The 15,252-nt window shown below is 40.1% G+C and overlaps 1 protein-coding gene across 8 annotated transcripts in view; it reads right to left on the bottom strand.

The window, feature by feature from the left end:
* Positions 1-15,252, bottom strand: part of DBT (dihydrolipoamide branched chain transacylase E2) — a 69,220-nt gene that overhangs the window by 16,986 nt on the left and 36,982 nt on the right. For 6 of the 8 annotated variants that reach the window (XM_019035544.3, XM_063696647.1, XM_055352903.2 and 3 more), the window contains 3 exons: positions 12,974-13,051; positions 8,756-8,947; positions 8,540-8,611 (listed from right to left, as the gene is read on the bottom strand). In XM_019035544.3, the coding sequence (XP_018891089.1) occupies positions 8,540-8,611; positions 8,756-8,947; positions 12,974-13,051 (342 nt within the window). The remainder of the gene's footprint in view (positions 1-8,539; positions 8,612-8,755; positions 8,948-12,973; positions 13,052-15,252) is intronic. The other 2 variants (XM_063696653.1, XM_063696632.1) reach the window with 1 other exon arrangement.

The raw sequence follows: 15,252 nt of genomic DNA, 5'->3' as shown, positions 1-15,252 counted from the left end.
AGTGACATAGGAGGAAAACCAAAATGGCCAGGTATTCTGCAAGTTAACATTAAGAAAGTTTTCCAAAGAGGTTGGATTGATCAGTCATCTCAAGGTCAACTAGTAGGTCAAGGAAAACGAATATTGAGAATTGAGTAACATGGAAGACTTAATGACTTAAACAATTTAGCAAGAAGGAATTAAAATTCTATAATGAAAACAAAATAGCAAAGGAAAGATGACACAAAGGGAGAAAGGAATTAAATACTATTTGTCCCTACCCCACAAATATTATTTTAAGTGAATAAGATTTCTACTCTAAGAACTACACTTCATGGCTTGAAAAAAGCATGGATAAAATGATTCTGTAAAAATATATCTATTGAACAGATATTTATAAATCAAATATTCATTTGTTCATAGCACCATTATGCACAAGAGCCAAAAAATGGAAAAATCCAAATATTCATTGACGGATGAATGTATAAACAAAACATGGCATACATTTATATACAACAGTATACTATTTACCCTTAAAAAATAATGAAATTCTGATACATGCTACATGAATGAACCTTGAGCCAGATACAAAAGGACAAATACTGTATGATTCCACTTACATGAGGTACCTAGAATAGTCCAATTAATTCACAGAGACAGAAAATAGAATGGTGGTTACCAAAGGCTGGGGAAATGGAGAGATTATTCAGTAAGTGCAGAGTTTCAGTTTGGGATAATGAAAAAGTTCTGGAGACAGATGGTGGTGATGGTGGCAAACAATGTAAATGTACTTAATGCCACTGAACAATGTACTTAAAAAAATGGTTTAAATGGTCAATTTATGTTTATATATTTTACCACAATTATATACATATACACATATAATTCAAAAGAAGATAATCTCTTTAAGGAAAGAGAACACAAAATTTTGTCAAACAGGTATAATGGTTTGGAAACTGCAGGAAGCCAGAATTTTGTGAGAATCAAATGTTGAATTCTTGTTGGAAAAGAGAATGAGTGATAGAGAGAAGTTATAACTCAGAGAACTCCTGATTTGGAAATAGTGGCATACTGTGTCTTTTTGTTTTTTTCTCCCTATCTCCTCTGCTTGCCAGAAGGGAAAGTGGATGCCAGGAAGGGGGAAGGACTTAGATGCTAATTTACTATCTGCTAGAAAGCAAATCAAAGGCCGAAGGAAAGAATTTGTGAGGGTTCCAACACGCAAGGAATAAACTCATGAGGACAAGTCCCAGAGATGTTCAACATGGAAGCATTATAAGTGTAGAAAAGAAAGGCTCTTCTTAAAACACACTCTTCTTAATGTAGTGACAATGACATTTAATAAACATGGTATTGAAGTGGTATCCAGGAGCTTATTTGCCTCAGTGGTCCTCAACCCTGAATTAATAGGGGGTACCCAAGTCCCATCCCCCAAAATTCCAATTCAGCTGGTAGAGGGGGAGCTTGGCCATAATTTTTTTCAAGCTCCCGTATGATTCTAACATGTAGCCAGGGTTAAGAATCACTGCAACCCTTATTCTAAGTCAGTGTCTTCTAAACCATGGTCACCAATCACCTTTTTGCCCTCATTTGGGTTCCTGTTCAAAATTTAAGTTCGGAGGGTTCTGCCCCTAAGGTAAAGAAATCTGCGCTTTTAACTAACACTCCCAATGATTCCTGAGCAAAGAATGCTCTAAATGAGTCTCACTTTGTTTAAAATAACATTTTCAATTGGTTTTCTATTATTCTTTGGTATAATGAAATAAAGATATTTTGATAGAAGTAGATTGGCTATGTTTGTGATTATTCATAAAGACTCAATATCTGTGCCTGGCATAATCCACAATGGTTGATCCATACAGAAACAACCCAGATCGCCACCATTTATTACACACAGAGGCAGCCACCAGAAGTGCAGGCCTAGCTCTTAGGAAGAAATAATAGGTTTTTGGATTCCCAGGCAAGATGGCAGAACAGGAACAGCTCCGGTCTGCAGCTCCCAGTGAGACCAAGGCAGAAGGCAGGTGATTTCTGCATTTCCAACTGAGGTACCTGGTTCATCTCATTGGGACTGGTTAGACAGTGGGTGCAGCCCATGGAGGGCCAGCAGAAGCAGGATGGGGCGTCACCTCACCTGGGAGGCGCAAGGGGTCAGGGAACTCCCTCCCCTAGCCAAGGGAAGCCATGAGAGACCGTGCTGTGAGGGATGGTGCTATCCAGCCCAGATACTATGCTTTTCCCGTGGTCTTTGCATCCGAGAGACCAGGATATTCCCTCGGATGCCTACTCCACAAGGGCCCTGAGTTTCAAGCACAAAACTGGGAGGCCGTTTGGGCAGACACCAAGCTAGCTGCAGTTTTTTTTTTTTTTTGCATACCCCAGTGATGCCTGGAACACCAGTGAGACAGAACTGTACACTCCCCTGGAAAGGAGGCTGAAGCCAAGGAGCCAAGTGGTCTTGCTCAGTGGATTCCAACCCCACGGAGCCCAGCAAGCTAAGATCCACTGGCTTGAAATTCTCGCTGCCAGCACAGCAGTCTGAAGTCGACCTGGGATGCTGGGGGTTGGTGGGGGGAGGGGTGTCAGCCATTACTGAGGCTTGAGTAGGCGGTCTTCCCCTCACAGTGTAAATAAAGCCACAGGGAAGTTTGAACTGGGCGGAGCCCACTGCAGCTCAGCAAAGCCACTGTATCCGGACTGCCTCTCTAGATTCCTCCTCTCTGGGCAGGCATCTCTGAAAGAAAGGCAGCAGCACCAGTCAGGGGCTTATAGATAAAACTCCCATCTCCCTGGGACAGAGCACCTGGGGGAAGGGGTGGCTGTGGGCGCAGCTTCAGCAGAATTAAACCTTCCTGCCTGCCGGCTCTGAAAAGAGCAGTGGATCTCCCAGCATAGCGCTTGAGCTCTGCTAAGGGACAGACTGCCTCCTCAAGTGGGTCCCTGACCCCTATGCCTCCTGACGGGGAGACACCTCCCAGCAGGGAATGACAGACACCTCATACAGGAGAGCTCTCGCTGGCATCTGGCAGGTGCCCCTCTGGGACGAAGCTTCCAGAGGAAGAAGCAGGCAGCAATCTTTGCTGTTCTACAGCCTCCACTGGTGATACCCAGCCAAACAGGGTCTGGAGTGGACCCCCAGCAAACTCCAGCAGACCTGCAGAAGAGGGGCCTGACTGTTAGAAGGAAAACTAACAAACAGAAAGGAATAGTATCAACATCAACAAAAAGGACGACCATGCAAAAACTCCATCCAAAGGTCACCAACAGCAAAGATCAAAGGTAGATAAATCCATAAAGATGATGAAAAACCAGCATAAAAAGGCTGAAAATGCCAAAAACCAGGATGCCTCTTCTCCTCCAAAGGATCACAACTCCTTGCCAGCAAGGGAACAAAACTGGACAGAGAATGAGTTTGATGAACTGACATAAGTAGGCTTCAGGTAATAACAAACTCCTCCGAGCTAAAGGAGCATGTTCTAACCCAATGCAAGGAAGCTAGGAACCTTGATAAAAGGTTAGAGGAATTGCTAACTAGAATAACCAGTTTAGAGAAGAACATAAATGACCTGATGGAGGTGAAAAACACAGCATGAAAACTTCGTGAAGCATACACAAGTATCAATAGTTGAATCGATCAAGCGGAAGAAAGGATATCAGAGATTGAAGATCAACTTTATGAAATAAAGCATGAAGACAAGATTAGAGAAAAAAGAATGAGAAGGAACGAACAAAGCCTCAAGAAATATGAGACTGTGAAAAAGACCAAAACTACGTTTGATTGGTGTACCTGAAAATGACAGGGAGAATGGAAGCAAGTTGGAAAACACACTTCAGGATACTATTCAGGAAAACTTCCCCGAACTAGCAAGATAGGCCAACATTCAAATTCAGGAAATACAGAAAACACCACAAAGATACTCCTCGAGAAGAGCAACCCCAAGACCCATAATTGTCAGATTCACCAAGGTTGAAATGAAGGAAAAAAATGTTAAGGGCAACCAGAGACAAAGGTCGGGTTACCCACAAAGGGAAGCCCATCAGACTAACAGTGGATCTCTCGGCAGAAACTCTACAAGCCAGAAGAGTGTGGGGGCCAATATTCAACACTCTTAAAGAAAATAATTTTCAACCCAGAATTTCATATCCAGCTAAACTAAGCTTCATAAGTGGAGGAGAAATAAAATCCTTTACAGACAAGCAAATGCTGACAGATTTTGTCACCACCAGGCCTGCCCTACAAGAGCTCCTGAAGGAAGCACTAAACATGGAAAGGAACAACTGGTAGCAGCCACTGCAAAAGCAACCCAAAATGTAAAGACGATCGACACTATGAAGAAACTGCATCAACTAACAGGCAAAATAACCAGCTATCATCATAATGACAGGATCAAATTTGCATATAACAATATTAACTTCAAATGTAAATGGGCTAAATGCCTCAATTAAAAGACACAGATTGGCAAACTGGATAAAGAGTCAAGACCCATCAATGTGCTGTATTCAGGAGACCCATCTCATGTGCAAAGACACACGTAGGCTCAAAATAAAGGGATGGAGGAAGATTTACTAAGCAAGTGGAAAGCAAAAAAAAAAAAGAAAAAGCAGGGGTTGCAATCCTAGTCTCTGATAAAACAGACTTTAAACCAACAAAGATAAAAAAAAAGACATGGGCATTACATAATGGTAAAGGGATCAATGCAACAAGAATAGCTAACTATCCTAAATATATATGCACCCAATACAGGAGCATCCAGATTCATAAAGCAAGTTCTTAGAGACCGGCAAAGAGACTTAGATTTCCACACAATAATAATGGGAGACTTTAACACCCCACTGTCAACATTAGACAGAACAATGAGACAGAAAATTAACAAGCATCTTCAGGACTTGAACTCAGCTCTGGACCAAGCAGACCTAATAGACATCGACAGAACTCTCCACCCCAAATCCACAGAATATACATTCTTCTCAGCACCACATAGCACTAATTCTAAAATCGAACACACAATTGGAAGTAAAACTCTCCTCAGCAAATGCAAAAGAATGGAAACAATAACAAGCAGTCTCTCAGACCACAGTGCAATCAAATTAGAACTCAGGGTTAAGAAACTCACTCAAAACCACACAACTACATGGAAACTAAATAACTTCCTCTTGAATGACTGCTGGGTAAACAATGAAATGAAGGCAGAAATAAAGATGTTCTTTGAAACCAATGAGAACAAAGACACAACGTACCAGAATCTCTGGAACACAGCTAAAGTATGTGTAGAGGGAAATTTATAGCACTATAAATTTCCCACAGAAATAAATGCCCACAGAAGAAAGCAGGAAAGATCTAAAATCAACACCCTAACATCACAGTTAAAAGAACTAGAGAAGCAAGAGCAAACACGTTCCAAAGCTAGCAGAAGACAAGAAATAAACAAGATCAGAGCAGAACTGAAGGAGATAGAGACACAAAAAAAAACCTTCAAAAAAATCAATGAATCCAGGAGCCGGTTTTTTGAAAAGATTAACAAAATTGATGGACTGCTAGCTGGACTAATAAAGAAGAAAAGAGAGAAGAATCAAATAGACACAACAAAAAATGATAAAGGGGATATCACCACCGATCTCACAGAAATACAAAAACTACCATCAGAGAATACTATAAACACCTCTTCACATATAAACTAGAAAATCTAGAAGAAATGGATAAATTGCTGGACGCATACACCCTCCCAAGACTAAATCAGGAAAAAGTCGACTCCTTGAATAGACCAATAACAAGTTCTGAAACTGAGGTAGTAATTAATAGCCTACCAACCAAACAAAGCCCAGGACCAGACAGATTAACAGCCAAATTCTACCAGAGGTACAAAGAGGAGCTGGTACCATTCCTTCTGAAACTATTCCAAACAACAGAAAAAAAGGGAATCCTCCCTAACTCATTTTATGAGGTCAGCATCATCCTGATACCAAAACCTGGCAGAGACACACACACAAAAAGAAAATTTCAGGCCAATATCCCTGATGAACATCGATGCCAAAATCCTCAATAAAATACTGGCAAACCGAATCCAGCAGCACATTACAAAGCTTATCCATCACAATCAAGTCGGCTTCATCCCTGGGATGCAAGGCTGGTTCAACATGTGCAAATCAATAAACGTAATCCATCACATGAACAGAACCAATGACAAAAACCACATGATTATCTCGATGCAGAAAAGGCCTTGGATAAAATTCAACACCCCTTCATGCTAAAAACACTCAATAAACTAGGTATTGATGGAACATATCTCAAAATAATAAGAGCTATTTATGATAAACCCACAGCCAATATTATACTGAATGGGCAAAAGCTGGAAGCATTCCCTTTGAAAACTGGCACAAGACAAGGATGCCCTCTCTCTCACCACTCCTATTCAACATAGTATTGGAAGTTCTGGCCAGGGCAATCAGGCAAGAGAAAGAAATAAAGCATATTCTATAGGAAGAGAGGAAGTCAAATTATCTCTGTCTGCAGATGACATGATTGTATATTTAGAAAACCCCATCAGCTCAGCCCAAAATCTCCTTAAGCTGATAAGCAACTTCAGCAAAATCTCAGGATACAAAATCAATGTGCAAAAATCACAAGCATTCCTATACACCAATAACAGACAAACAGAGAGCCAAATCATGAGGAAACTCCCATTCACAATTGCTATAAAGAGAATAAAATACCTAGGAATCCAACTTACAAGGGATGTGAGGGACCTCTTCAAGGAGAATTACAAACCACTGCTCAAGGAAATACGAGGGGACACAAACAAATGGAAAAACATTCCATGCTCATGGATAGGAAGAATCAATATTGTGAAAATGGCCAAACTGCCCAAAGTAATTTATAGATTCAATGCTATTCCCATCAAGCTACCATTGACTTTCTTCACAGAATTAGAAAAAACTACTTTAAATTTCATATGGAACCAAAAAAGAGCCCACATAGCCAAGATAATCCTAAACAAAAAGAACGAAGCTGGAGGCATCATGCTACCTGACCTCAAACTATACTACAAGGCTACAGTAACCAAAACAGCATGGTACTGGTACCAAAACAGAGAGATAGACCAATGGAACCAAACAGGGGCCTCAGAAATAACACCACACATCTACAACCCATCTGATCTTTGACAAACCTGACAAAAACAAGCAATGTGGAAAGGATTCCCTATTTAATAAATGGTGTTGGGACAACTGGCTAGCCATATGCAGAAAACTGAAACTGGACCCCTTCCTTACACCTTATACAAAAATTAACTCAAGATGGATTAAAGACTGAAATGTAAGACCTAAAACCATAAAAACCCTAGAAGAAAACCTACGCAATACCATTTAGGACATAGGCATAGGCAAAGACTTCATGACTAAATCACCAAAAGCAATTGCAACAAAGCCAAAATTGACAAATCAGATGTAATTAAACTAAAGAGCTTCTGCACAGCAAAAGAAACTATCATCAGAGAGAACAGGCAACCTACAGAATGGGAGAACATTTTTGCAATCTATCTATCTGACAAAGGGCTAACATCCAGAATCTACACGGAACTTAAACAAATTTACAAGAAAAAAACAAACAACCTGTCATAAAGTGGGCGAAGGATATGAACAGACACTTTTCAAAAGAAGACATTTATATGGCCAACAAACATATGAAAAAAAGCCCATGATCACTGGTCATTAGAGAAATGCAAATCAAAACTACAATGAGATACCATGCCAGTTACAATGGCAATCATTAAAAAGGCAGGAAATAACAGATGCTGGAGAGAATATGGAGAAATAGAAACGCTTTTACACTGTTGGTGGGAGTGTAAATGAGTTCAACCATTGTGGAAGACAGTGTGGCGATTCCTCAAGGATCTAGAACCAGAAATACCATTTGACCCAGCAATCCCATTACTGAGTATATACCCAAAGGACTATAAATCATGCTACTGTAAAGACACATGCACATGTATGTTTATTGCAGCACTACTCACAATAGCAAAGACTTGGAACCAACCCAAATGCCCATCAATGTTAGACTGGATAAAGAAAATGTGGCACATATACACCATGGAATACTATGCAGCCATAAAAAAGAGTGAGTTCATGTCCTTTGCAGGGTCATGGATGAAGCTGGAAACCAGAAAACCAAACACTGCATGTTCTCACTCATAAGTGGGAGTTGAAAAATGAGAACACATGGACAGAGGGTGGGGAACACCACACACTGGGGACCTGTCGTGGGGTCTGGGGCTAGGGGAGGAATATCATTAGGAGAAATACCTAATGTAGATGACGGGTTGATGGGTGCAGCAAACCACCATGGCATGTGTATACTCATGTAACAAACCTGCACATTCTGCACATGTATCCCAGAACTTAGAGTTAAAAAAAAAAAAAAAAAAGAAATAATAGAATTTCTAAGATAAACTCAGAAACTTAAAACCTACAAAAGGAGGGGGAAACCTTAGAAATGGTTACTCTTCATTGTGTTTAGTCCCTGAATTTGCTTAAACTCCATTTTTCAGTTATCTAATACATGTACCTTAATTGATCCAAGGGCCCCAATGGCTACTTCAGGTGGCATTATCACTGGTTTGGCAAAGGTACCACCAATCTATTTTTTTTAAAAAAAAAAAGGAGAGTATTAAAAGTTAAGATTTTTCAGGGAACAAATGCCAAGTGACATTTTCTATTTTTAATTAAGCATATGATCAGAAACCTTAAGTAATGGTTTATGTATTTCAACATTATTACTCACTGATCCAATGTTGGAAAGAGTAAATGTTCCTCCTGTAAGATCAGTGGTGCCGAGCTGACCCACAGAGCCCAATTTCTGGAGGCGGTTCAGTTCAGTGGCGATGTCAAATATAGAGCAGATCTGAACATTTTTCACATTAGGGACAATCAAACCCTGCTCAGTATCCATTGCTATCCCAATGTTATGAGAAGCCTAAAAAATAAAAAATTGTACAGTAGGGCTTTTAATGAATAAGCTAACAGCAAAGAAAGGATCAACCTTCACTGCCACCTAGAAACCACTACCAAAACTCATTTTTACCAGATTGGTAGTGATTTAAAAGAAATAATTTAAAAATAATTTTTAAAAGATTTTTTGGGCCAGGCGCAGTGACTCATGCCTGTAATCCCAGCACTCTGGGAGGCCAAGGTGGCTGTATTACCTGAGGTCATGAGTTCAAGACCAGCCTGGCCAACATAGTGAAACCCCATCTTTACTAAAAATACAAAAATTAGCGTGGTGGCACAGGCCTGTGATCCCAGCTACTCGGGAGGCTGAGGCACGAGAATCGCTTGAACCCGGGAGGTGGAGGTTGCAGTGGGCCGAGATTGTGCCACTGCACTCCAGCCTGGGAGACAGAGTGAGACTCTGTCCAAAAAAAGATGATAATTTTTTATTGATAAGAATGTAGGCAATAGGCTATTTCCCAACATGGTTAGTGGGAATGTAACTGGTACAGGTTGAGCATCCCTAGTCCAAATATCTGAAATCTGAAATGCTCCAACATCTGAAACTTCTGGGGTTGAAATGATGTCATGTGATGTAGCCAATTTCCTTGAAAACTGATTTATCACCCTGAGTCAAGATCCATCTTCAGAATTCTGTATACTGACAAATATAGAAATGTAAAGATTTTATTTTCAATTTATTGGATGGATTAAGCACCTCAGCATTCCTTACTATGTGATAAAATACATATATAATAAAAAGTGTATTCAATATTTTGTCCTTAAACATTATGCTGCATAGTTGTTGAAACAGTTCTCATTCTGTAATATTTAATCATATCAAAGCCCATCAATTAAAAAAAAAAAAAGAGAAAAATGCAGCCATTGTTCTGGCAGGGCATAGTGGCTCATGCCTATAATCCCAACACTTTGGGAGACTGACACAGAAGGATTGCTTGAGGCCAGGAGTTTGAGACCAGCCTGGGCAACATAGCAAGACTCCATCTCTACAAAAAAAATTTTTTTAATTAGCTACAAAAAAATTTTTTTAAATTATGGCACATGCCTGTAGTCTCAGCTACTTGGGAGGCTGAGGTGGGAGGATCATTTGACCTCAAGAGTTTTAGGTTACAATAAGCTATGATTATGCATGGGTGACAGAGCAAAACGCTGTGCCAAAAAAAGAAAAAAAAAAACTCTGTGGCCGGGCACAGTGGCTCACACCTGTAATCCCAGCACTTTGGGAGGCCGAGGCGGGTGGATCACGAGGTCAGGAGATCGAGACCATCCTGGCTAACACAGTGAAACCCCGTCTCTACGAAAAATACAAAAAGAAATTAGCCAGGCATAGTGGCAGCCGCCTGTAGTACCAGCTACTCAGGAGGCTGAGGCAGGAGAATGGCATGAACCCAGGAGGCAGAGCTTGCAGTGAGCCGAGATCGCACCACTGCACTCCAGCCTGGGCCACAGAGCAAGACTCTGTCTCCAAAAAAAAAAAAAAACAAAAAACCAACTTTGTTTCATGCACAAAAATGTTAAAAATATTGTATAAAATTACCTTTAGGCTATGTGAATGAGGGGTAAATGAAACATAAGTGAATTTCATGTTTGGACTTGGGTCCTGTCCTCAAGATATCTCCTTTGTATATGCAAATATTCCATAATCCAAAAAAATCTTAAATCCAAAAACGCTTCTTGTCCCAAGCATTTCAGGTAATGGATACTTAACCTGTAGAGACTTTCTGGAGAACGTATGACAACATGAACCAACATTTATAAAAATTTGTGTTAAGGAACTAAGTGCAGAAGTATGTAGGGATACACAGGGATGTTGAGTACACACTGTTTATAAGTTTGAGAAACTGCAAATAATCATGATGTTTATAAATAGGTCACTGGCTAAATAAATAACAAAGCTATACTTGTTGACATATAATGATGTCTACAATATAGTAAATGAAAAAGAAGAGGCTGGGCACAGTGGCTCATGCCTGTAACCCAGCATTTTGGGAGGCTGAGGTGGGTGGATCACTTGAGCCCAGGAGTTAGAGACCAGCCTGGGCAACATGGCAAGACCCCATTTCTACAAAAAAAAAAAAAAGTACAAAAATTAGCTGGGCATGGTGGCACATGCCTATAGTCCCAGCTACTCGGAAGGCTGCGGTGGGAGGTGGACGCTGCAGTGAGGCGATGATTACACCACAGCATAGATATTCTCTATGGGGAATACTTTAGATAGGCAACAGAGCGAGACTCTATCAAAAAAAAAAAAAAGAAAAAAAGAAAAAAGCAAGTTAAAGAAAATATAAATAATTCTATATCTTGTAAAAAGTATGTAAAAATGAAATCCTAGAAAGATGTATATCTCAACATAAACAGTGAGCTATCTTAGGGTCATGGAATTGAGGGTAAACATCTTTGTTTTCTTTTTTCTTTTCTTTTTTTTTTGACAAAGGCAGGGTTTCACTTTGTCACCTAGGCTGGAGTGCAGTGGCATGATCACAACTCACTGCAACCTCCATCTCCCAGGTATCATATGATTCTCCTGCCTCAGCCTCCCAAGCAGCTAAAACTATAGGCATGCACCACCATGCCTGGCTAATTTTTTTTTTCTGTAGAGATGGGGGCCTCCTAACTTTGTTGCCCATGCTGGTCTTGAATTCCTAGGCTCAAGCCATCCTCCTACCTCTGTCCCCCAAAGTGCTGGGATTACAGGCAGGAGCCACCACACCCGGCCAACATCATTTTCTTGCCTGAAATTTTTTTAATAAGTATATACTTAATCAGGAGATATTAAAATTAAAATTAATACAGCTGACTGTATTAACCGTATGGGAGCTGACCTCCCAGAATATCTAAGCTCACTTTCTGGTTGTACATGTCTTTTCTTTTTTTCTTTTTTTAATTCTCTTTTTGAAATGGAGTTTTGCTCTTGTCGCCCACGCTGGAGTGCAGTGACACAACCTTGGCTCACTGTGACCTCCGCCTCCTGGGTTCAAGCAATTCTCCCACCTCAGCCTCCTGAGTAGTTGGGACTATAGGCGCTGGCCACCACGGCTGGCTAATTTTTGTATTTTTAGTAGAGACAGGGTTTCACCATGTTGGCCAGGCTGGTCTCAAACTCCTGACCTCACATGATCCACCCGCCTCAGCCTCCCAAAGTGCTGGGATTATAGGCATGAGCCACCGTGCCCAGCCTCTGGTTGTACACTTCTAATGATAAGTAAACTTAAGGAAAGGCATCTCAAAAAGAGTTTTCGGTCTTAAGAAACTTTCACTACTCACAGAAGAGTTTACTCAAATTGAATTCAAACTTTTATTATTTTTCTCACTTAAATTATTCTTAATCTTAAAATTCCAGGAATTTGCCAGGCACAGTGGTTCATGCCTGTAATCCCAGCACTTTGGGAGGCTGAGGCAGGAGGACTGCTTAGACCAGAAGTTCAAGACCGGCCTGGGCAACATAATGAGACCACGTCTCTACAAAAAATTTAAAAATTAGTTGGGCATAGTGGCGCATGCCTATAGTCCCAGCTACACAGGAGGCTGGGGCAGAAGGATTGCTTGGGCCTGAGAGGTTGAGGTTGCAGTGAGCCACGATCACAACACTGCATTCCAAACTGGTGACAGAGTGAGACTCTGCCAATAATAATAATAATAATAATAATAATATTAAAATTCCAGGAATTCAATTTTGAAAGAGCTGCTTCTTTTTGAGAGGGTAAGTAGAGTGGGTAACATAATCTGCCATACAGCTATGTATTTTCATTATTTTAAGCAGAAAACAAAAAAAAAGCTTAAAAATAGTTTTAAGAATCTCCATATCTAAACAGTATTATTAACACAAAAACAACAACAATGAATTAGACTTAAGTTTAATGTTTTACCCCATACCTTTAATTCTAGTCTAAAAAAGATCACTATTTGAGGTACAATAGAAGTCTCTAATCTACAAGCACATTTGCCCCATCTTCTATTAATAATAATAACATTTTCACTCTGCATAGCCAACCTTATATGTTATATTCTGGCAGTTTTCATCCACAGAAGCGTTAAGGATAGGAAACTGTAGTAATCCCAAGGAAGCAGCCTGTTTAACAGAAAAAGAATGCAATTTTAGCACTTTTAACTCAGAAAGGATAGGGAATTTGAAACAATAAGAGGTATAAAAGGAGGGAGAGAGAGAACTCTTATTTATGCTGAGTTTAATTTCAAGTCTACGTGTACCTAGTCACATTACTGCCAACGTTACCTTCAAGCAATGTGGAACTAGGTCACCCTAATCATTAAAGAATAAAAGATAAAGTAGTCAGGTAGCTTGTAAACATCAAGGAGATTTTCAAAATAATGATACAGACCAGCCAAAGTTCCAAAAAAATGTCTAAATTCTAGGTGATTTCCTCACTGACATGTTGATCTTAAGATTTCCATGAGAAGTAATACTAGGAATCAAAACACAAAAAAGCAGGTAAGCTATTTCTCTGTGTGGAAACAACACGTAACGAGGATTTCAAAGCGCACTGACCAGTAGATGCCAGTTTGCTACTTGGTGTCCTTGGCCAGCTGAAGGGCAGAGATGTCCTGAACATTTACTTTACAGCTCAAGTCTCACTGAATAGCATTTATATTTTCCCTCTCTGCTGCCTTCTCCCTTTCTTTTTCCCTTTTGTCACTTAATACCATTTCTCTCCTGTCCATATTCAGATTTCCCTAACTGTACCCAAAATGTTCTTGATAATTTGTTTTTGGGATCTAATAATCAAGTTTCATACCTTACATGTGGTGGCCATGCATTGTATTGAATTTAAAAGATAGCAAAATAAAAATGCTTAAGATCATTCTTAAAAAGAATTCCCTCCCCCACTGCCCTTGTCTGGTCCCTGTTAAAGTTCTTTACATGCATTGTGTTATTCTTCTCAGTGCATCGGGGTCTTGATGGGAAAAAAATCAAATTCTTGAACTAGAGAGTTAAGAAAAAAGTTTAAATATATAGAGACATTTCATTTTCATTAGTTTAGTTAGGACAGGTTAAGAGAGTAGATCAACTGAAGAAAAATATAATTAAAAGAACTGCTACGAGTTCCTTAATTTTTATGACTTGGAAGTTTTCCTTGTTTGTTTTTGAGACAGGGTCTTTCTTTGTCACCTAGGCTGCAGTGCAGTGGCGTGATCTCAGCTCACTGTAGCCTCAACGTCCTTGGCTCGAGTGACCCTCCTGCCTCAGCCGCCCGAGTAGCTGGAACTATAGGCGTGTGCCACCATGCCCAGGTAACTTTTGTATTTTTTGTAGAGATGGTGTTTCACCATGTTGCCCAGGCTGGTCTTGAACTCCTGAGCTCAAGCAATCTGCCTGCCTTGGCCTCCTAAAGTGTTGGGATTACAGTCGTGAGACACTGCGCCCAGCCAACTTGAAAGTTTTAGTAAGCATTTGATTCAATAACTGTAATTTTAATAGTCTTTATCTAAAAACCCCTAAGGTTAGTCTAAACTGTTACATATAAAAATATTTGAGTATAATCCAAATTTTGTCCAAGAAAATACAAGGTATGTGTCAATGGATTAGGTCATTTGTTCCCCCTCTACAATACTGTGTAGTATTTTTTCGAATGTTCTGAAACTTATGTTTTATTTTAAAACAAAATAGCCAGGCATGGTGGCTCATCCCTGTAAGACCAGCCTGGGCAGCACTGCGAGACACATCTCTACTAAGAATAAAAAAAAATTAGCCAGGTGTGGTGGTGCACACCTGTGGTTCCAGCTTCTCGGGAGGCTGAGGCAGAGGATCACTTGAGCCCAGGAGTTCAAGGTTGCAGTGAGCTGTGATTGTGCCACTGCACTCCAGCAGCCTGGGCAACAGAATGAACCCTTTCTAAAAAAAAAAAAAAAAAAAAAAAAAAAAAAAAAAAAAAAAGAAAGAAAGAAAGAAAAAGGGAGATAAAGAAGAATAGTTTCTGCCTCATGAGGCTCAGCGCCCAGTAAGTGAGTAAGTGAAGAGAAAACTGAGTAAGCACTCAATGCACTGAGATAAGTTAACAGTGGGAAACAAGAGTATTTAATTCAAATAGTGACAGCCACAGAAGGAGTCTGTACCTGACCACAGTTTGGGATTTGCAGATGTTTGATCGAGAAGAACGGGCACTTCAGGTGGAATTGTGTATTCCAGCAATTATGGGTAGCTTAATATGAGGGAGTGAGGTAAGAACGGAGAGGCAGGCAGCAGAGACTTATAACACATTTGTATGCCACACTAAGGAGTATGGCATACAAATTATCCTGAAGGTAATGAAAGGG

Source organism: Gorilla gorilla, chromosome 1, assembly GCF_029281585.2.
Source record: "Gorilla gorilla gorilla isolate KB3781 chromosome 1, NHGRI_mGorGor1-v2.1_pri, whole genome shotgun sequence".
Lineage (NCBI taxonomy): Eukaryota > Metazoa > Chordata > Mammalia > Primates > Hominidae > Gorilla > Gorilla gorilla.
Note: the sequence above shows the minus strand (reverse complement) of the source record. Positions and strands in the feature narration are given on the sequence as shown.